This window comes from Sorghum bicolor, chromosome 1 (genome assembly GCF_000003195.3).
Source record: "Sorghum bicolor cultivar BTx623 chromosome 1, Sorghum_bicolor_NCBIv3, whole genome shotgun sequence".
In the NCBI taxonomy this organism is placed as follows: Eukaryota; Viridiplantae; Streptophyta; class Magnoliopsida; order Poales; family Poaceae; genus Sorghum; species Sorghum bicolor.
This window is the reverse complement of record NC_012870.2, coordinates 72,285,529-72,299,104: the sequence shown is the minus strand read 5'-3', so window position 1 is coordinate 72,299,104 and position 13,576 is coordinate 72,285,529. Positions and strand designations below refer to the sequence as shown.

At 44.0% G+C, this 13,576-nt stretch overlaps 3 protein-coding genes across 3 annotated transcripts; 1 reads left to right on the top strand and 2 right to left on the bottom strand.

The window, feature by feature from the left end:
• On the bottom strand, nucleotides 1,042-4,244 carry LOC8056848. The gene is made up of 3 exons (XM_002465559.2): nucleotides 4,046-4,244; nucleotides 1,855-1,970; nucleotides 1,042-1,739 (listed from the first exon to the last, which is right to left on the bottom strand). The coding sequence occupies exons 1-3, from the start codon at nucleotides 4,169-4,171 to the stop codon at nucleotides 1,343-1,345; spliced, it is 639 nt and encodes a 212-aa protein (XP_002465604.1). The 5' UTR covers nucleotides 4,172-4,244; the 3' UTR covers nucleotides 1,042-1,342.
• Nucleotides 4,574-7,829, bottom strand: LOC8085244 (AP-3 complex subunit sigma). Its single transcript, XM_002465558.2, has 7 exons — nucleotides 7,356-7,829; nucleotides 7,109-7,151; nucleotides 6,974-7,035; nucleotides 6,622-6,718; nucleotides 6,114-6,184; nucleotides 5,075-5,166; nucleotides 4,574-4,983 (listed from the first exon to the last, which is right to left on the bottom strand). Exons 1-7 carry the CDS (start codon nucleotides 7,422-7,424, stop codon nucleotides 4,917-4,919), a joined length of 501 nt encoding a protein of 166 aa, XP_002465603.1. The 5' UTR covers nucleotides 7,425-7,829; the 3' UTR covers nucleotides 4,574-4,916.
• LOC8085243 (uncharacterized protein At1g01500) lies at nucleotides 10,401-12,886 on the top strand. Its single transcript, XM_002468170.2, has 3 exons — nucleotides 10,401-10,658; nucleotides 11,259-12,075; nucleotides 12,225-12,886. The coding sequence occupies exons 2-3, from the start codon at nucleotides 11,386-11,388 to the stop codon at nucleotides 12,468-12,470; spliced, it is 936 nt and encodes a 311-aa protein (XP_002468215.1). The 5' UTR covers nucleotides 10,401-10,658; nucleotides 11,259-11,385; the 3' UTR covers nucleotides 12,471-12,886.

Genomic DNA, 13,576 nt, shown 5'->3' with positions numbered 1-13,576 from the left:
TAGCAGGCCGTGTCTCCCTCCTCGACGAGTCCGCGACTCCTCGTACGTTGCTGGTAGGACTTACACCGCTGCTTGTCGTCGTCGTAGCAGGCAGCGGCGTGGGCGGTGGGCGGTGGCGGTAGGGCTCCTCTAGGATCAATGATGCGTTCGAGTTTGGCTTCAGCGACTGCGACGACTACGATGATTCATGTTGGAGCGCCTGCCCTGGTTTAATGAAGAGCTTAGCTCCGGCGAAAGCGTTTTCCAGTTTTTTTTTTTTTTTGACAGATCCAGATTTTGAGCCGCTGGCCCCATGCCTCGTGTGGCCGGGTGATGGAGAGGCGAATGCTACTATCCCTTGTTTCGTGGACAAGGGTTGATTGATCCCTTCTGTGATGCTCAAACTGAGTTAACATCGGATGGTCTTCTTTCTTAAAACCCAAAAAATTAACCACCACCTAACAAGCATTTGCTAGCCTCAAATGCTTAATGGCAATCAGAACAAAACGTAGGTGTTAGACTTGCTGAATTTGCCGACCACATCACCATAGTCCAATCTTCTTAAGGGAACCATACGGTTCATTAAGGGACCGTATGGATCCCTTTATTTTTGGAGGATTTGAAATCTACGTAATGGATTATAGGCTATTTAGCTTAGAATATGATATTCCACAACTTTCCCAAGCTCACAAATAAGTCTATCTTCTTATACTCTAAAAAAGTCTATCTTAAATTCATAGGGTGGGAGATGAAAATGGATTCTATAGACCACTATGCTATAATTCCAGTAGGACACAAATGATACGCAGCTTCATTCCTGTATTTTCATGTTCCTGTCTTTTAAGAATCATGTGTTCAAAAGAGCCCCAATCTTTTTTTGTTACGAGAAATTCACAAGAACATATACTCTTCCTTCGGCGATGCCCAAAATAGCCCATGGGCTTCAAAGCTACCTCGCCATATACATGGGCTTCCCGCCTTGCGCCTTGCAACATTTACAGGGAGCAAGCAACTATAGCAACTCTCCACTAAAAAAAAAGGCAACTCAGGAGGCAAGCAAAGAAGACAGAAACAGATAGTTAGAAACTACGCACACAACCAACTCGTTGTCAGGCCCAAACATATTTGCCACCATCACGGCATCACAGTAAAAGATATCCTGCGGCTGCATAGATTTAGCGACCATTACAGGGGTTTCAACTGTGGTACCTCTCAAGTCGGAGATATGAGCTAAAGCATTCCTCTTCCTGACAACAGAAAATTTAAAAAATTCTCTTCTTGTATATTGCTGATAAAGAAACTGCTGCATTGCCACTGAAGTTTGTGAAGTGCCAATGCACATTTTCGAAAAAAAAGAATTGCATTAACCAAATCCAGGGGGCACTTCAGGATCCTCCTCCTCATCCCCTGGGTTGCTGACAGCAGCTGGCTCACCTCCATTTGGCTTCGCTTCATTGCGATTTTCCAAATTCATCGGTGGCTTTGTTGCTCCAATATTATTACGCTGAGAATTGCCGAAACCAAACCCCGGTGGTTCCTCTGGATCATCATCTTCTGCCTCGACTGCAACTGTCGTTGCTGTTTTTGTTGCCAAAACTTGTTCATCTTTGCCTTCCCTCAGCTTCTTAGAAGAAGGCTCAGGGATTTTTTCAGGGTTCAGTATCCTATTGTAGACAGCTTTCACAGTTCCCTGTATATCAGTTTCGTTTGACTGGATGACCTTCCACACCTCATCTGAGATTTCACCCATTATTTTGCTCCTGATAATGAAGAAGAGCAGTTTTGCAACAACTTGAGTTAGTAATCAACATCTATTATGAGAATTTAAGAAGTGGTACATTTGAAGGCTTTTACAAAAGAAGTGGATCAAATTACCCAATATCTTGAAAAATTGCATCAGATAAGTCTTTTAGTTTCATCCTCTCGGATCCCTCTTCTTGTAGAACCACTGACTGCTTTACCTCGGAGATGATTTTGTTGCGTAGTACCTCCTGCAAGAAAGATAGCATGCCATAAACTTATAGAAGTATGCACCACACCACTAATGCCATATCCACCACTAATGCCATATCCAATGAACAAAGGAAAGGTTACTATGCACTATATGCAATATACATCTACTGAGCAGAATGCTGGCCATGTAAGCAGAGTATACACCACCTAGCATGGTGAAATAGACACTATAACACAAATTTCAAATTGCCCAAGAGACAAGTGATGCAACTGAAGAACTGTAATTAATCTGTGATCAGAGGAAATCAATTAAATGTGCGAGAAACATGGATGAATGGACTAGATAACCCAGATAACAAACCCTTCATGTCTAATCAAAAAAGGAAAAAAGATAGACAGACATCACATGCTTCTTATACAAAGGAAACTTCTTTTGCCACAGCTTACATAAATAAAGTCACTATGAAGAAGAGGCCATTTTCATCATACAACTGGAACAATGTGAAATGAAGTTGAGCAACTGGCAATCAGCATGGCTCATAATGATAAATAAATAAAAAATCTCGACTACGTCAAGAGAGATGTCTCCTACTCTCCCTGGCTGGCTGACTTTGTTCTAAGGTACAGGAGTACAATACCCTGGCTGGCCAGGAAATGCAAATTATTTATACAAAGGCAAATGTCATGCTGAAAACATTTGTATACGACAAAAGGATACAGATTAGTCTCACATTTTTCAACAGATGACTGGATAATAATAATAATTATGCAACATCACCAGAGGTAATACCAAATATTCCCCAAATGACAATAGCCCTGACAAATGACTCAAACAATTGGTGCTCTACAACTGGTGTTGCAGTTTCAGATAATATCATAATAATTGTTGGGTTACTTATTTGAGCTTTTATCTCTAGTCACCTATGACGCAGCAGCTCAACAAGGTCAAACTAGAATGGCAAGGCCCAGAGCTCATTGTGAAAAGCTCATGAAATTATTTATCGCTTACTCATCACGAGCACTAATCCATTGTAACCATGTTTGCGTGTCAATGAATATCCATTCTAATGGTGGATGATTCAACTCTCCACTCCATTTATAATCCAAATAAATGCTGCGTCGCAAACTTATTGCACGTGCTGGAAGTGGCAGGCTGAGCGGTTACACAATCCTAATACGACAAAAAGGAAAACATTGGTCCTATAGCGGAGTGGCACAAAGCACATTTATCATCCTTGCGCGCCAAATCTCCACATCCCTGAGGTATCGAAACACAACTAGGGGGGAAAAGAACATGAATATGCATGTGAGGACCCTTCTCACAATTGACACTTCCATTTTCCCATGGAAACTACATCAAGATGTATACCTTCTATCATAGAAATTTTGGTGAATCTCTACACGTGTCGGATAGAGGGAAACTTTTGGAGAACCTTTACACATGTCAGATACAGGAAAACTCTTGAAAGTTGAAAACTTCCTCCCAAATGCAGCATATAGAATAACATAAATACAAAAGGGTACAGACAATCTCTTATGTTCCAAGTTCTCTTCCACCATCCTGCAGATTATAATTTCGAAACATTTTCTAACAAGCATTGAATCAGACCATTTTAGAACCTTAGGATTTCATAACTAAACAAACACCAGAACCTAGAACTCATATTGCAGTTCACCCAAGACACAACACAGATGATTTAAGATTTATGTCTAACTCAAGCCAGTATTTTCAATGCCAACAAAGTTCTGCAGTTGTCCACTAGAGAGCTACAAGCCTGCCAATGAAAGTATCAATTCATGCACGCCTCGACCAGGGTTCGATCTAAGGTGCTCCCGATATAGCATCATATAATAATCTTAAGGACTATAGCAGACCAAACGGACGAAATTCCGGCGAAACCCTACACTCCGCATCATCATTCCATTCCAATCTCTTGCAAACAATCAAGCCCAGCATCGAATTAAGTAACGGCGATGAGCGATCCACCGGAGAATGAAAAGGAGTGGCATGCGCATCAAAGTTCCACTGCTCAGGATTAGGGACTAAAGAGCGACGAAATCGCAACCCTTGGGGTAAAGGATGTGGGGAATTGACGTTTAGGGGGAAGCTTACGTTGTCCTTGACCTTCCGAACGATGGCGCGGCGGAGAGCATCGAAGTCGCCATCGTCCTTGAGCCGCCCCACCACCTCCGCTGCCGTTGGCGGCCGCCGCACGGCGCAGCCGCCAGGATCGCTCATGGGAATGGGAACGGGAAGTGCGGGCTGGAAGCCTCAGTACCAAGTTTTGCTGTATAAATGGTGAGCAACCTGACTTAAATTCAAAGACCTAATTACTACATTTAGATCTCAATATTGATCGACGGGCATGAACAAAATATCAGCCATCGGATGCAACACACCAGATGGCTAGAAAAATTTTCACTTGCACTTACTCCGCAATCAGGTTGAAATTAAAAACGATCACATAAATATCTCACTTCAAAAATTGTATCATGCTTATACAATTACAGCGGTGAATTGGACCTCCTTTTTTTTATATAAGATGAATCGGCTAATGAATTGACAGAGTGTGCGAGCTGGCACACGCTGACTGTTTGACAATGATTAAAAAAAATGAAGCACAAGGGAAATCTTGATCCATGAATGGGCAACGTCGGTTGAAAAAAAAAATAACAGTGATCTAAGTTATCATGATACATGAGGCGAGAGACCAGCGATCCCTCTATAATATTGCTAGTTTGTTACTGATGCATGTCTGAACCTCAGCAAGCACTGTCAGACGATCAAGCATATAAAGCAGGAAGTATTATTAGACTGCAGATGCCGCATTCATATCCATGTTACAGGCTTACAGAGTACAGCTCGGGGGCATACAATGAAACATGACAAAACCCGTCAGGTGAACTAAAATGAGACTGGAATGGTATGTCTTCTCAGTTCTGTTCACACCTAAATGCTCGGTGTCCTGGAAACGAGTGGAAGCTTAACGGGTAAAACGCTCTGTAATTGACTTGGGTATGAAACTGGTTGTGCTCGATTGTTTCTCCAGTCTGTGTCAAGTAATGGACAGTCATATTAGCACGAGACGTACAAGAGTGTAGTGTAAACAATATATGGAGCAGTGAAGGCAGCGAGGAGAACCTTTCAATCTCTTCCACGGATTTCATTATTTGTTCTGAACTCGTTTCGATCACCTGTCCGCCCAATATCATCTCATCCAAAATCGTGTGCAGCTGCATCAGATATTGACAGTTAAATTAAAAGAACGTGAAGAAACACAAGAACACCAGAGTGAATTATTGGGGCATTTTGTCTTAAGACTGAGCACTTCTATTTCTATGCATAAACGTCAAAGTACATCTCATTGTGAACACTTGAGAATGCAGTGAACAAGGGAAAACCAGCACCATATGCATCTGCAGGTTCAGTACTAAGGAGCCAAAGTTTGGCGTAGCCCTCCTTAGCTACCAGTATCTGCATACTAACAAAATTATATTGCCAAGGCATGAAAATATGCTCTAGCCTGGTCCTTCATTGCTTTTCAAGTTCTACACCACTGGGAGGTGGCAAGCTAAGGTGGGCGGCAGCAATAATGGGTAGGAAGCAGGAAGGATGGTGCAGATTTCCTAGTTTTGAAGTTACTGTGTAATATATACATGATTCTATATTTTCTATCTTTAATGTAAGGTTGTTTCTGTCTATTGTCCGCTTAGATTTCTGAAGAGTGAGGACCCTCCTCTAAACAAGGATGTAAGCAATGCAGAGACAAAGCAGGCAATGGAATTGAAGTACAATGTATCTCAAGTTTTCAACTCTCTGCTTAGCCAAGGCCTCTCCCCTAGGGGTGCCCAATGCGGCAGTGCAGTGCCCTCCATCATTTAAGGCAGGTGTCATCCAAACTCCACCTGGGGTGATACTATGTCATAAGAAAATCATCCATTTGAAGCCTATCTATATTGCTTTAAAGTCAGAGAATGGGTGTACTTGTCTATTACAACCACAAATTAATTAGATGGATAGATAATGGTATAGCTATTCTGCATAACAGGGATTCAATCTAGCTATTCTGCTTAAAACGTGCAACTGAAGAATCATAAATGAAAATTTCAGCAGGATACCGCATCCTTGATAGGCACACAATCTAGTATAAAAAGATAAAAAGGGTAGAATCATATGGTACCTTGTTGAAGTTAAACACAATGTCAAGCTCGCATACATTCTTGAAGCATTTGTCCAATGTTTCAACAAAAACTGTGCATGAGACAAAGTTTGAGTAATCAATCTCCTAGAATCAGAACTGATAAGAGTGTTGTTCGACAAAAGGTGGACAAATTAAGTCTTCAGTGACAGTGAAGTGCAAGGTGAAAATTTCAGTAGCTAGACAGAATTGGACAGAGAAGAAAGTTGAGAACGTGCTAGTGTAGTTACGTCAAAATTCACAGGTACTTTGTAACAGAAAAATAATGCATTAAATACAGAATAAAAAAGTTAAATACAATGGTGATTGAATGCTGAAAGAAGCACAATAAATAGCTAATGATTGTATAGTAAGACAGGCCAAACAGATGAATGACATGATAACACACTGAATATAATTTGTTTCTTAGAAAAAAAAGAGAATGCTATAATTTGTTTCTTAGAAAAAAAAGAGAATGCTTTCCTCTTTCATCAATAAGCCATAAGGGTACCTTGAATCAGATCGAGCATGGCAAGCTCATTCTCAGAGCTATCAAATACAAAAACAAAGTATAGTGTGGCCAAATGCTTGTAGACCATTTTTGTTCCCTGCAAAGCGCAAAGAAGAAAACCAAACCTTATCAAGTCTCTGTCAATATATGAGCAAATTAACCTAGACAGAGCAAGTTAACCACTGGGCAGTTAGCACAGCTTAGATTACATACAGATGCCTAAGATACCAATCTGCATGTCTGAAGCCAAGGAGACAAATGGCATCTGACCAATTAACTTGTTTCATCCATTGCTAGCATTTGCATACCAGTTATCCCTTTAGCAAAGATTTACTACTTTATCAACCATTACCGGGCCAAATATGGAGTCCACCTTGACAAAATTGCTCACGCTGTCAGGCCTTGCAGAGAGTACTGCAACAATAAACTACACAGCTCAGCGTGCATACAAAATTAATGAAGAAATTAGGAACCGAACCGCGCATACATTGGAAGACACTGCGGACGAGGTCCTGATGCTTCTCGGGTGGCTGCAACCATAAAACGGAGAAGTAAATGAATTAAGGGCAATAATATTTGCTTTGCTGACGTAATTCCTCGAGCAATAGATCAAGCTGTGGTTGATCTGGATGGGAAAATTGATCGACCACTTGATGGGTGGTGAAGAGAGAGAGGGGACTAGATGACGAGTGTAGAAAAGAGAGAATGTAGACAAGAGGGCAAGGCTTTGGAACCTGGAAATTATAAAACTTGAGGAGGCGGGGCTTGGCCTGGGTGCTGATCACCATCACCGCCTGGATCATGGTGGGCTACGAGTAGGAGGCTGCGCTGGCTGGGACTCTGGCAGGGCGACGATCAGATCGCGAGCGCTAGTCAGCGGAGGAAGCCGTTTGGTAGCGCTCCTGGAGCCTGGAGGAGCCCCAGCAGCAGCTTCGCCTCCACGCCAACTAAACGGGACAGCGGGCGTCCGCTTCGCCCTCCCAGAAAACGTCCCTCCGTGCGCGCAAAGCGCCGCGCCGGGGCGCGGGGCCGCTGGACCGTGGGCACCGGAGCGGAGCCGCGGAGTCACCTGACCGGGGGCGTGGGCCGTGGGGAGCGGAGCCGCCGGAGCGAAGCTACTGATTCGCCAGGGCGCGGCCGCGTGGGACTGCTGGAGCGCCGGGGTGGGTCGGAACTCGGAAGCCTGAGGAAGACGAACGGAAGCAGGCGTCACGGCCTCACGGGGGTTAGGCCTTGTTGATTTGCCACAGAAATCCAAAAAGTTTTCAAGATTTCCCGTCAAATCGAATTTTTCGGCACATACATGAAGCAATAAATATAGACAAAAATAAAAACTAATTACACAGTTTGTCTGTAAATCGTGAGACGAATCTTTTGACCCTAGTTAGTTTATAATTGGACAATATTTGTCACAAACAAACGAAAGTGCTACAGTAGCGAAATCCAAAAAGATTTCACATCTAAACAAGACCTTACAGTATTTAGTATAAAAAAACTATATTTCACCGGCTCACCGTCACTGAAATTCCTGCGGAACTGAAATATGCTCATCCAGATCTACGAGAGGTACCGTATACGCGTATGATCTATTTTGCTTCTATCGGTTCAATCATATTAGGTCTGGTTTAGATAAAAAATGGATTTTAACATTATAGCATTTTTATTTATATTTAACAATTACTGTAGCCTCTAGTTTTTTATTTTGACACAATTTCAGTAGAGGCCAAGGTCCCTTTTGTTTCATAAAAAACAGCAAAGTGACCTAGCAACCACTAAACTATTATGAGCAACTAACCTAACTAGACAACATGCTAAATAAGAAGCTACTAACTTCGTACATTCACTTCTTCCACATAATAGCAGCCACAACAACCATTACCAAGTCAGCTAACACGTCTACAATCATAGCGGTCGTAACTCTATCCACAATAAAAGGTTTGTTCCCCTTCCCAATCTCTTCCTTGATCTATTCTTTGGTATTATTGATTCTAATAATTGCATCACTAATGTTGACCTTCAACTCACTGAGTTGGTGCAGCATCTGACACAATTGTGCGTTCAAGTCGCCTTTCACCTCTGCTCCATCTTCTATCTAGACTAAATCCACAGCTCCTGGGTTCAACAACAAAAGGATGATTGGCGCGTAGATACTCCTCATAGGCAACCTCAAACCATTAGTACCCACAAGTAATGTCATTCTATTGAACAAAGAATCCCAAAAAAATATTGGCCAACCATATAGAACACAAGATATCAATGAAACGACCTAAAACCAACATATTACGGGAAGTTGTTTGGACACTTGTAAAACACCTCATCTTCGTTACTCTTGCACCTTATCACCTGGTCCTGCATTTACGACAATTGATCCGAGGCAAGCCGGTGATTTGGTTCGAGTCAGCTGATGCACTTGAATCGTGCACTTATAAACAACTATGTGGCGGGAACGGCGCTAGCAAGGCCACACAAGGGGCAATAGGGAGGGGGAGGGAGGACGTCGGAGCAATGAAGAGCATGGTGGGGCTCGTGCAAGTTCTAGAACGAGAGAACAAGATGGTAGACAGAGGTGGATCCAAAGGGAGTGTTGTCGTGGCTACAACCCTCCTAGTGAGCCTAATTTCTTCATTAGACTATGGTTACTTAGTCTCAAATCATCATTAATCTCTACCTCTAGTCTTAAATCTTCATCATTTAGTCCGCCGTATCCTACATCCACCACTGATGGTAGACGGGGGAAGAGGAGAGACCAAGAGGCGTGGGCGAGGCAAAATGCATACGCATATATGGTACCTTTCCATATTCTAGAAGGTGGGGCCCAAGTCATCTCAAGACGTAGAAAAGTTTTAGCATGAATTCCTATGATAGTGTCATAGTTTCTTGAATAGTAATAGCACACTTATGTGTAAACACATACATATATACCCTGCCAATCAAGTTGAGTGCATTATGCACTCTCATTCGGTCGATCTAGCAAAGTGAATTTAAACTCCCACTTGTGTAACCAAGTAGAGTAAATTCATGCTCTCGGTCAACAAGTCGAGTGCCATATGCTAGGCCAATTTCACTACAATAGTTTGGTTCGTGGTCTTTTATTTCTTAGAAGATACTAAAATTGATTCTGATCTTGAGAAAAATAAATAGGGTTTCCCTATTGCGATCCTAAACATTTTCCACCTGTTCCTAGTCCTAGCAGATTCTAATCAAGTTTGATTTCGACTTGTTGAACCTTGTAGCCCATAGGTGCTGGAAAATCATTTGAGAGCATAACTTTTGTCACTAATTCCTTGTGGTGGGAGATGTTTGATGTGGACTAGTGGTGCTACCATTACCTAGTTTGAGATCTTGATCACCAGGACCAGACGGCAGTGGATACTTTTGCTTCTAAACCACCTAAATTCAGCTCCCAGCTTCACTTTTCCTTTTTCTTTTTTTCCTACACATACGTGGATGACTATTGACGGCACTCTTCTAAGTCTAAGACATCTAAAATGTGGGTACAAAATTCCATACTCTGCTACTACTAATAAATTCGCCCCGACAATATAAATGATATCTTTTTTTTTCGGAAAAAGAAATACATAGGATATCTTTATTTTCCCATTAACACACCTGCAATATAGTATAACATTAGTGCGAATTAATCCACATTAAAATGTGGCATGTCAGTTTCGGTAGGTAATTTACTCGCTGCTTTATTATGAGGCGGGGAAACGGGACTGCGGAAGCGCTCTGTCCTCACGGGCATTTATGCAAAAATATATAAGTATATTTTTCCCTACTAGGTTTCTAGAGGGGCTCATGTTGTCATGCATGGAGCGGTGGTTTTGGACTCTGGTGTGCATTGTGTGAGGTGTCAGTTGAGGGATTTACGGGGCCTCACCAGCTCACCTCCACCAAAGAAAGATCCCTAGTACTAGTAGTCTATATATATATAGGATATATAGGAGAAATTCTTTGTCAGGACTGAAGAACTGAACGAGAAGAGGGACCGAAGAGGACACAGGAGAGGGATCCGCTCAACATTGGAGCTCAATCTGGTAAGCTATTCAAGTATTCATGATTCGTCCCCTCTCTCTTGTCTCTTGCGTACTTCGCGTTCTCTTATCGTGTTCTTGCCAAATATGAAGGTCTCTTCCATCATTAGTTGCGGCTACGGTCGCGGTTGTAGTTTAGTCGCGCAATCGAAAATTCGTTTCTCCTGTAGAAGCTGTTCGTCCATGCAAATATGCGATTGAAATTACAGTCTAAGATTCTATGATTCTACCAGTTTCTGAATTCTGACCGTAGTCATCAGGATTGGGACATCGATACTAGAATTGAGGCCTTGAGGGCAAGGCTGAATTCATATTCCTCACCTTTCATGTTCTTGGAGGGTTGAAGAAGAAAGCTTATTATCAATTCAGATAGCCCAGCTAGAGTTTCATCTATCCTGTGTGAACTTCATGATACTTCGCATGTGAATTAGCAGATGCTATCTGTTATCCGTTTATGTTGTAACTGAATTGTTACTGCATGAGATGCGTCAGTAGCTTATACAGTTCTAGCAGCTCTTGCCTCTTGGCTGATCAGTGATCACTCACTGCCTGTAATATGCCCTGCCAATCTAACCACTCACTGTTTTCTTTTTTCTTGTACAGATGTACAGATGGAGTACTCTGTGATGCCCCAATCTCTGAATGTTCAGAGTTGAAACAGATGGTTGATTCTCTTTCTCTCATGTGAGTGAACAACTTCTTAGCCCCAAAAAAATCAATTCTCTGAAACATGGGTGACATTCCCGAGCCAGAAGCTGCCATGGCCGTGCCGGAGCCGTCGTCCAGCCTCGCACTTCGAGTCTTCTACCTGAGGGTGAGCAGGTGCGAGGTCGACGAGTCCATGCTGGGCACTCTCACGCTCACCCACACCCCGCTCACTCCTGACACCATCCTGGACTTGAGCGGCGCCGACCGCCACCCAGGCATCATCAGCAACGGCAACGGCAAGGGCAGCAGCGTATCCTTCTCCCTCCGCCGAGATCGCGTGGACAAGAGATCGGAGGAAGCCACCTTCGTGTGCACGGCGACCGTCAGGGTGTCCGGCAGCGTGCGGTTCGAGGTCCAGAGCAAGGACGAGAGGATCCTCGTCGGGATTCTGGAGGCGTGCGACTGCGACGTGGACGACAGCAAGGGCGCCGGCACCACCAAGAGCTGGGTGATGAAGTGCCAGGTGCCGACGCAGCGCGGCTCGGGGTTCCTGAGGTGCGGCTGCGGCGGGGAGAGGGACACGAACACGAAGCCGCCCGTGGTGGAGGTGTACGTCGCGGGCGTGTTCCGGGACACGCCGGTCGTGTTCACCAAGGCCATGCAGCTGCGGTTCAGGCGGCGGCGCCAGGTGAAGGCGTTCATGGACCCGATTCCAGAGTGCGGCGAGCAGATGGAGGACATGAAAGAAACGCCTCCCAACCATCACCCAGAGGTACAATCTGATTTCTTGGACAATCTGATTTGTTATCACAGTGCGCTGAATTCTTTTCCTCCTCCGTTGAATTCAGAGAAATTTCTTTCAGTGTTTCACTCTGGAGTCTGAACTGAAACGACTGAACCGCTGCTGCGTGTCGCGTGCAGGAATCGGATTATTACAGGTGCTACAAGCCCGACCCGGACGAGGACAGCCTCTACACGAGGTCGGACGGGGTTGACGACGGCGAGGAGTACAGCGAGCTGTCATGGTTCACCGCCGGCGTGAGGGTCGGCGTCGGCATCAGTCTGGGTATCTGCCTCGGCGTCGGCGTCGGCGCCGGCCTCCTGGTCCGTTCGTACCAGTCCACCTCCAGGACCCTGAAGCGGCGGCTCATCTCAAACCTGCTCTGAAACGACCACATTGTGAGCACTTATCCGGAGGCTGCAAGACTTCTCCTACTGATGATGATGATGAAAAACACGATAGTATGTAGATGCTGAAACATTGTGCGGTGTGCCGAATGCACCTAATTTAGTACTCGACTGCTCGTAGTATTGTACTACCCTTGTGCAGTTGGTATGGTGTATTGTTGGCGGCATGTGTGACAGTGCCATGGTGATGCTGCCGTGCTGCCTCTTCCGACGACAACGAGGCGGCGCACACTGGCAGCAAGCGCCTGCGTTTTCAGGAGAATTACATCACGTGTGGCGTGTGTGTTCTGTTCTGACTTCCGACGGAGCTGCCTTGAGACGTTGGCCTCGGCCAACCGTCGGAGCCCACAAGCAGAGAGGAATATAGGCTCTTCGTCCCAAAGGTTTAGAAATCATCTAAAAAAAGTAACTTTCTACAAAATCATGTGCATGCAAGCATTTGGATCACTGAACTAAAAATTAGTCCGTCGTCACTTGACTAATCATGGAATTTTAACCATCAATCAGCCTATCAATTAACAGGGGAGTGCTAAGGTCTGCGAGGCTGTGACGAACTGAAGGAGCGTTGTCCGAGCCGCAGCCACGGACGGAGGTTGAAGAAGATGCCGATCTCTATTCGTTTTTTTTTTGCAACATCTCTAATTATTTTTTGGTGGCTGCCTCATTTGTGAACTGTCCATTGTCTAAACTTGGGCCTGGCCGGTTTGCTCTGTTGGGTACTGGCCCAAGTCGAGGAAGCGCTAACAGGCCATGCGGCGGCCGACACAGCAGAACAGATTCCCATTCTGTATCCTGTACTCTCTCTCTCTCTCTCTCTCATTATTTAGTCACTATAATATATCTTTTGTCTTTCTAATGCCTTTCCTAATCCTAATTGGCCGGGTTATTCTTTTTACAACCCCCCCCCAATTACTACCATAGTTATCGGTATTTTTTTTAACCCTACACCAACATCTGGTCCTTTGTCATTTGAACGACTTAATATATAGTAGTTTTCAAAATTATATGAATATATGTTCCTTCGTTTTGCACCAGGACAGCCTGAATATTAGGTTTATAAAAAAAATGTACAAATAGTTTACATT

Bases quoted from the DNA above. Each gene is read 5' to 3' on its own strand.
- LOC8056848 (XM_002465559.2), bottom strand. From the start codon at position 4,171: ATGAGCGATCCTGGCGGCTGCGCCGTGCGGCGGCCGCCAACGGCAGCG. The intron at 1,971-4,045 runs GTAAGCTTCCCC...TCTTTCTTGCAG, and splicing joins TTCGGAAGGTCAAGGACAAC to GAGGTACTACGCAACAAAAT. The intron at 1,740-1,854 runs GTAATTTGATCC...CTTCATTATCAG, and splicing joins GCAATTTTTCAAGATATTGG to GAGCAAAATAATGGGTGAAA.
- LOC8085244 (XM_002465558.2), bottom strand. From the start codon at position 7,424: ATGATCCAGGCGGTGATGGTGATCAGCACCCAGGCCAAGCCCCGCCTC. The intron at 6,719-6,973 runs GTAATGGTTGAT...TGCGCTTTGCAG, and splicing joins TGGACTCCATATTTGGCCCG to GGAACAAAAATGGTCTACAA. The intron at 5,167-6,113 runs GTACCATATGAT...TATCTGATGCAG, and splicing joins TTGTGTTTAACTTCAACAAG to CTGCACACGATTTTGGATGA.
- LOC8085243 (XM_002468170.2), top strand. From the start codon at position 11,386: ATGGGTGACATTCCCGAGCCAGAAGCTGCCATGGCCGTGCCGGAGCCG. The intron at 12,076-12,224 runs GTACAATCTGAT...TGTCGCGTGCAG, and splicing joins CTCCCAACCATCACCCAGAG to GAATCGGATTATTACAGGTG.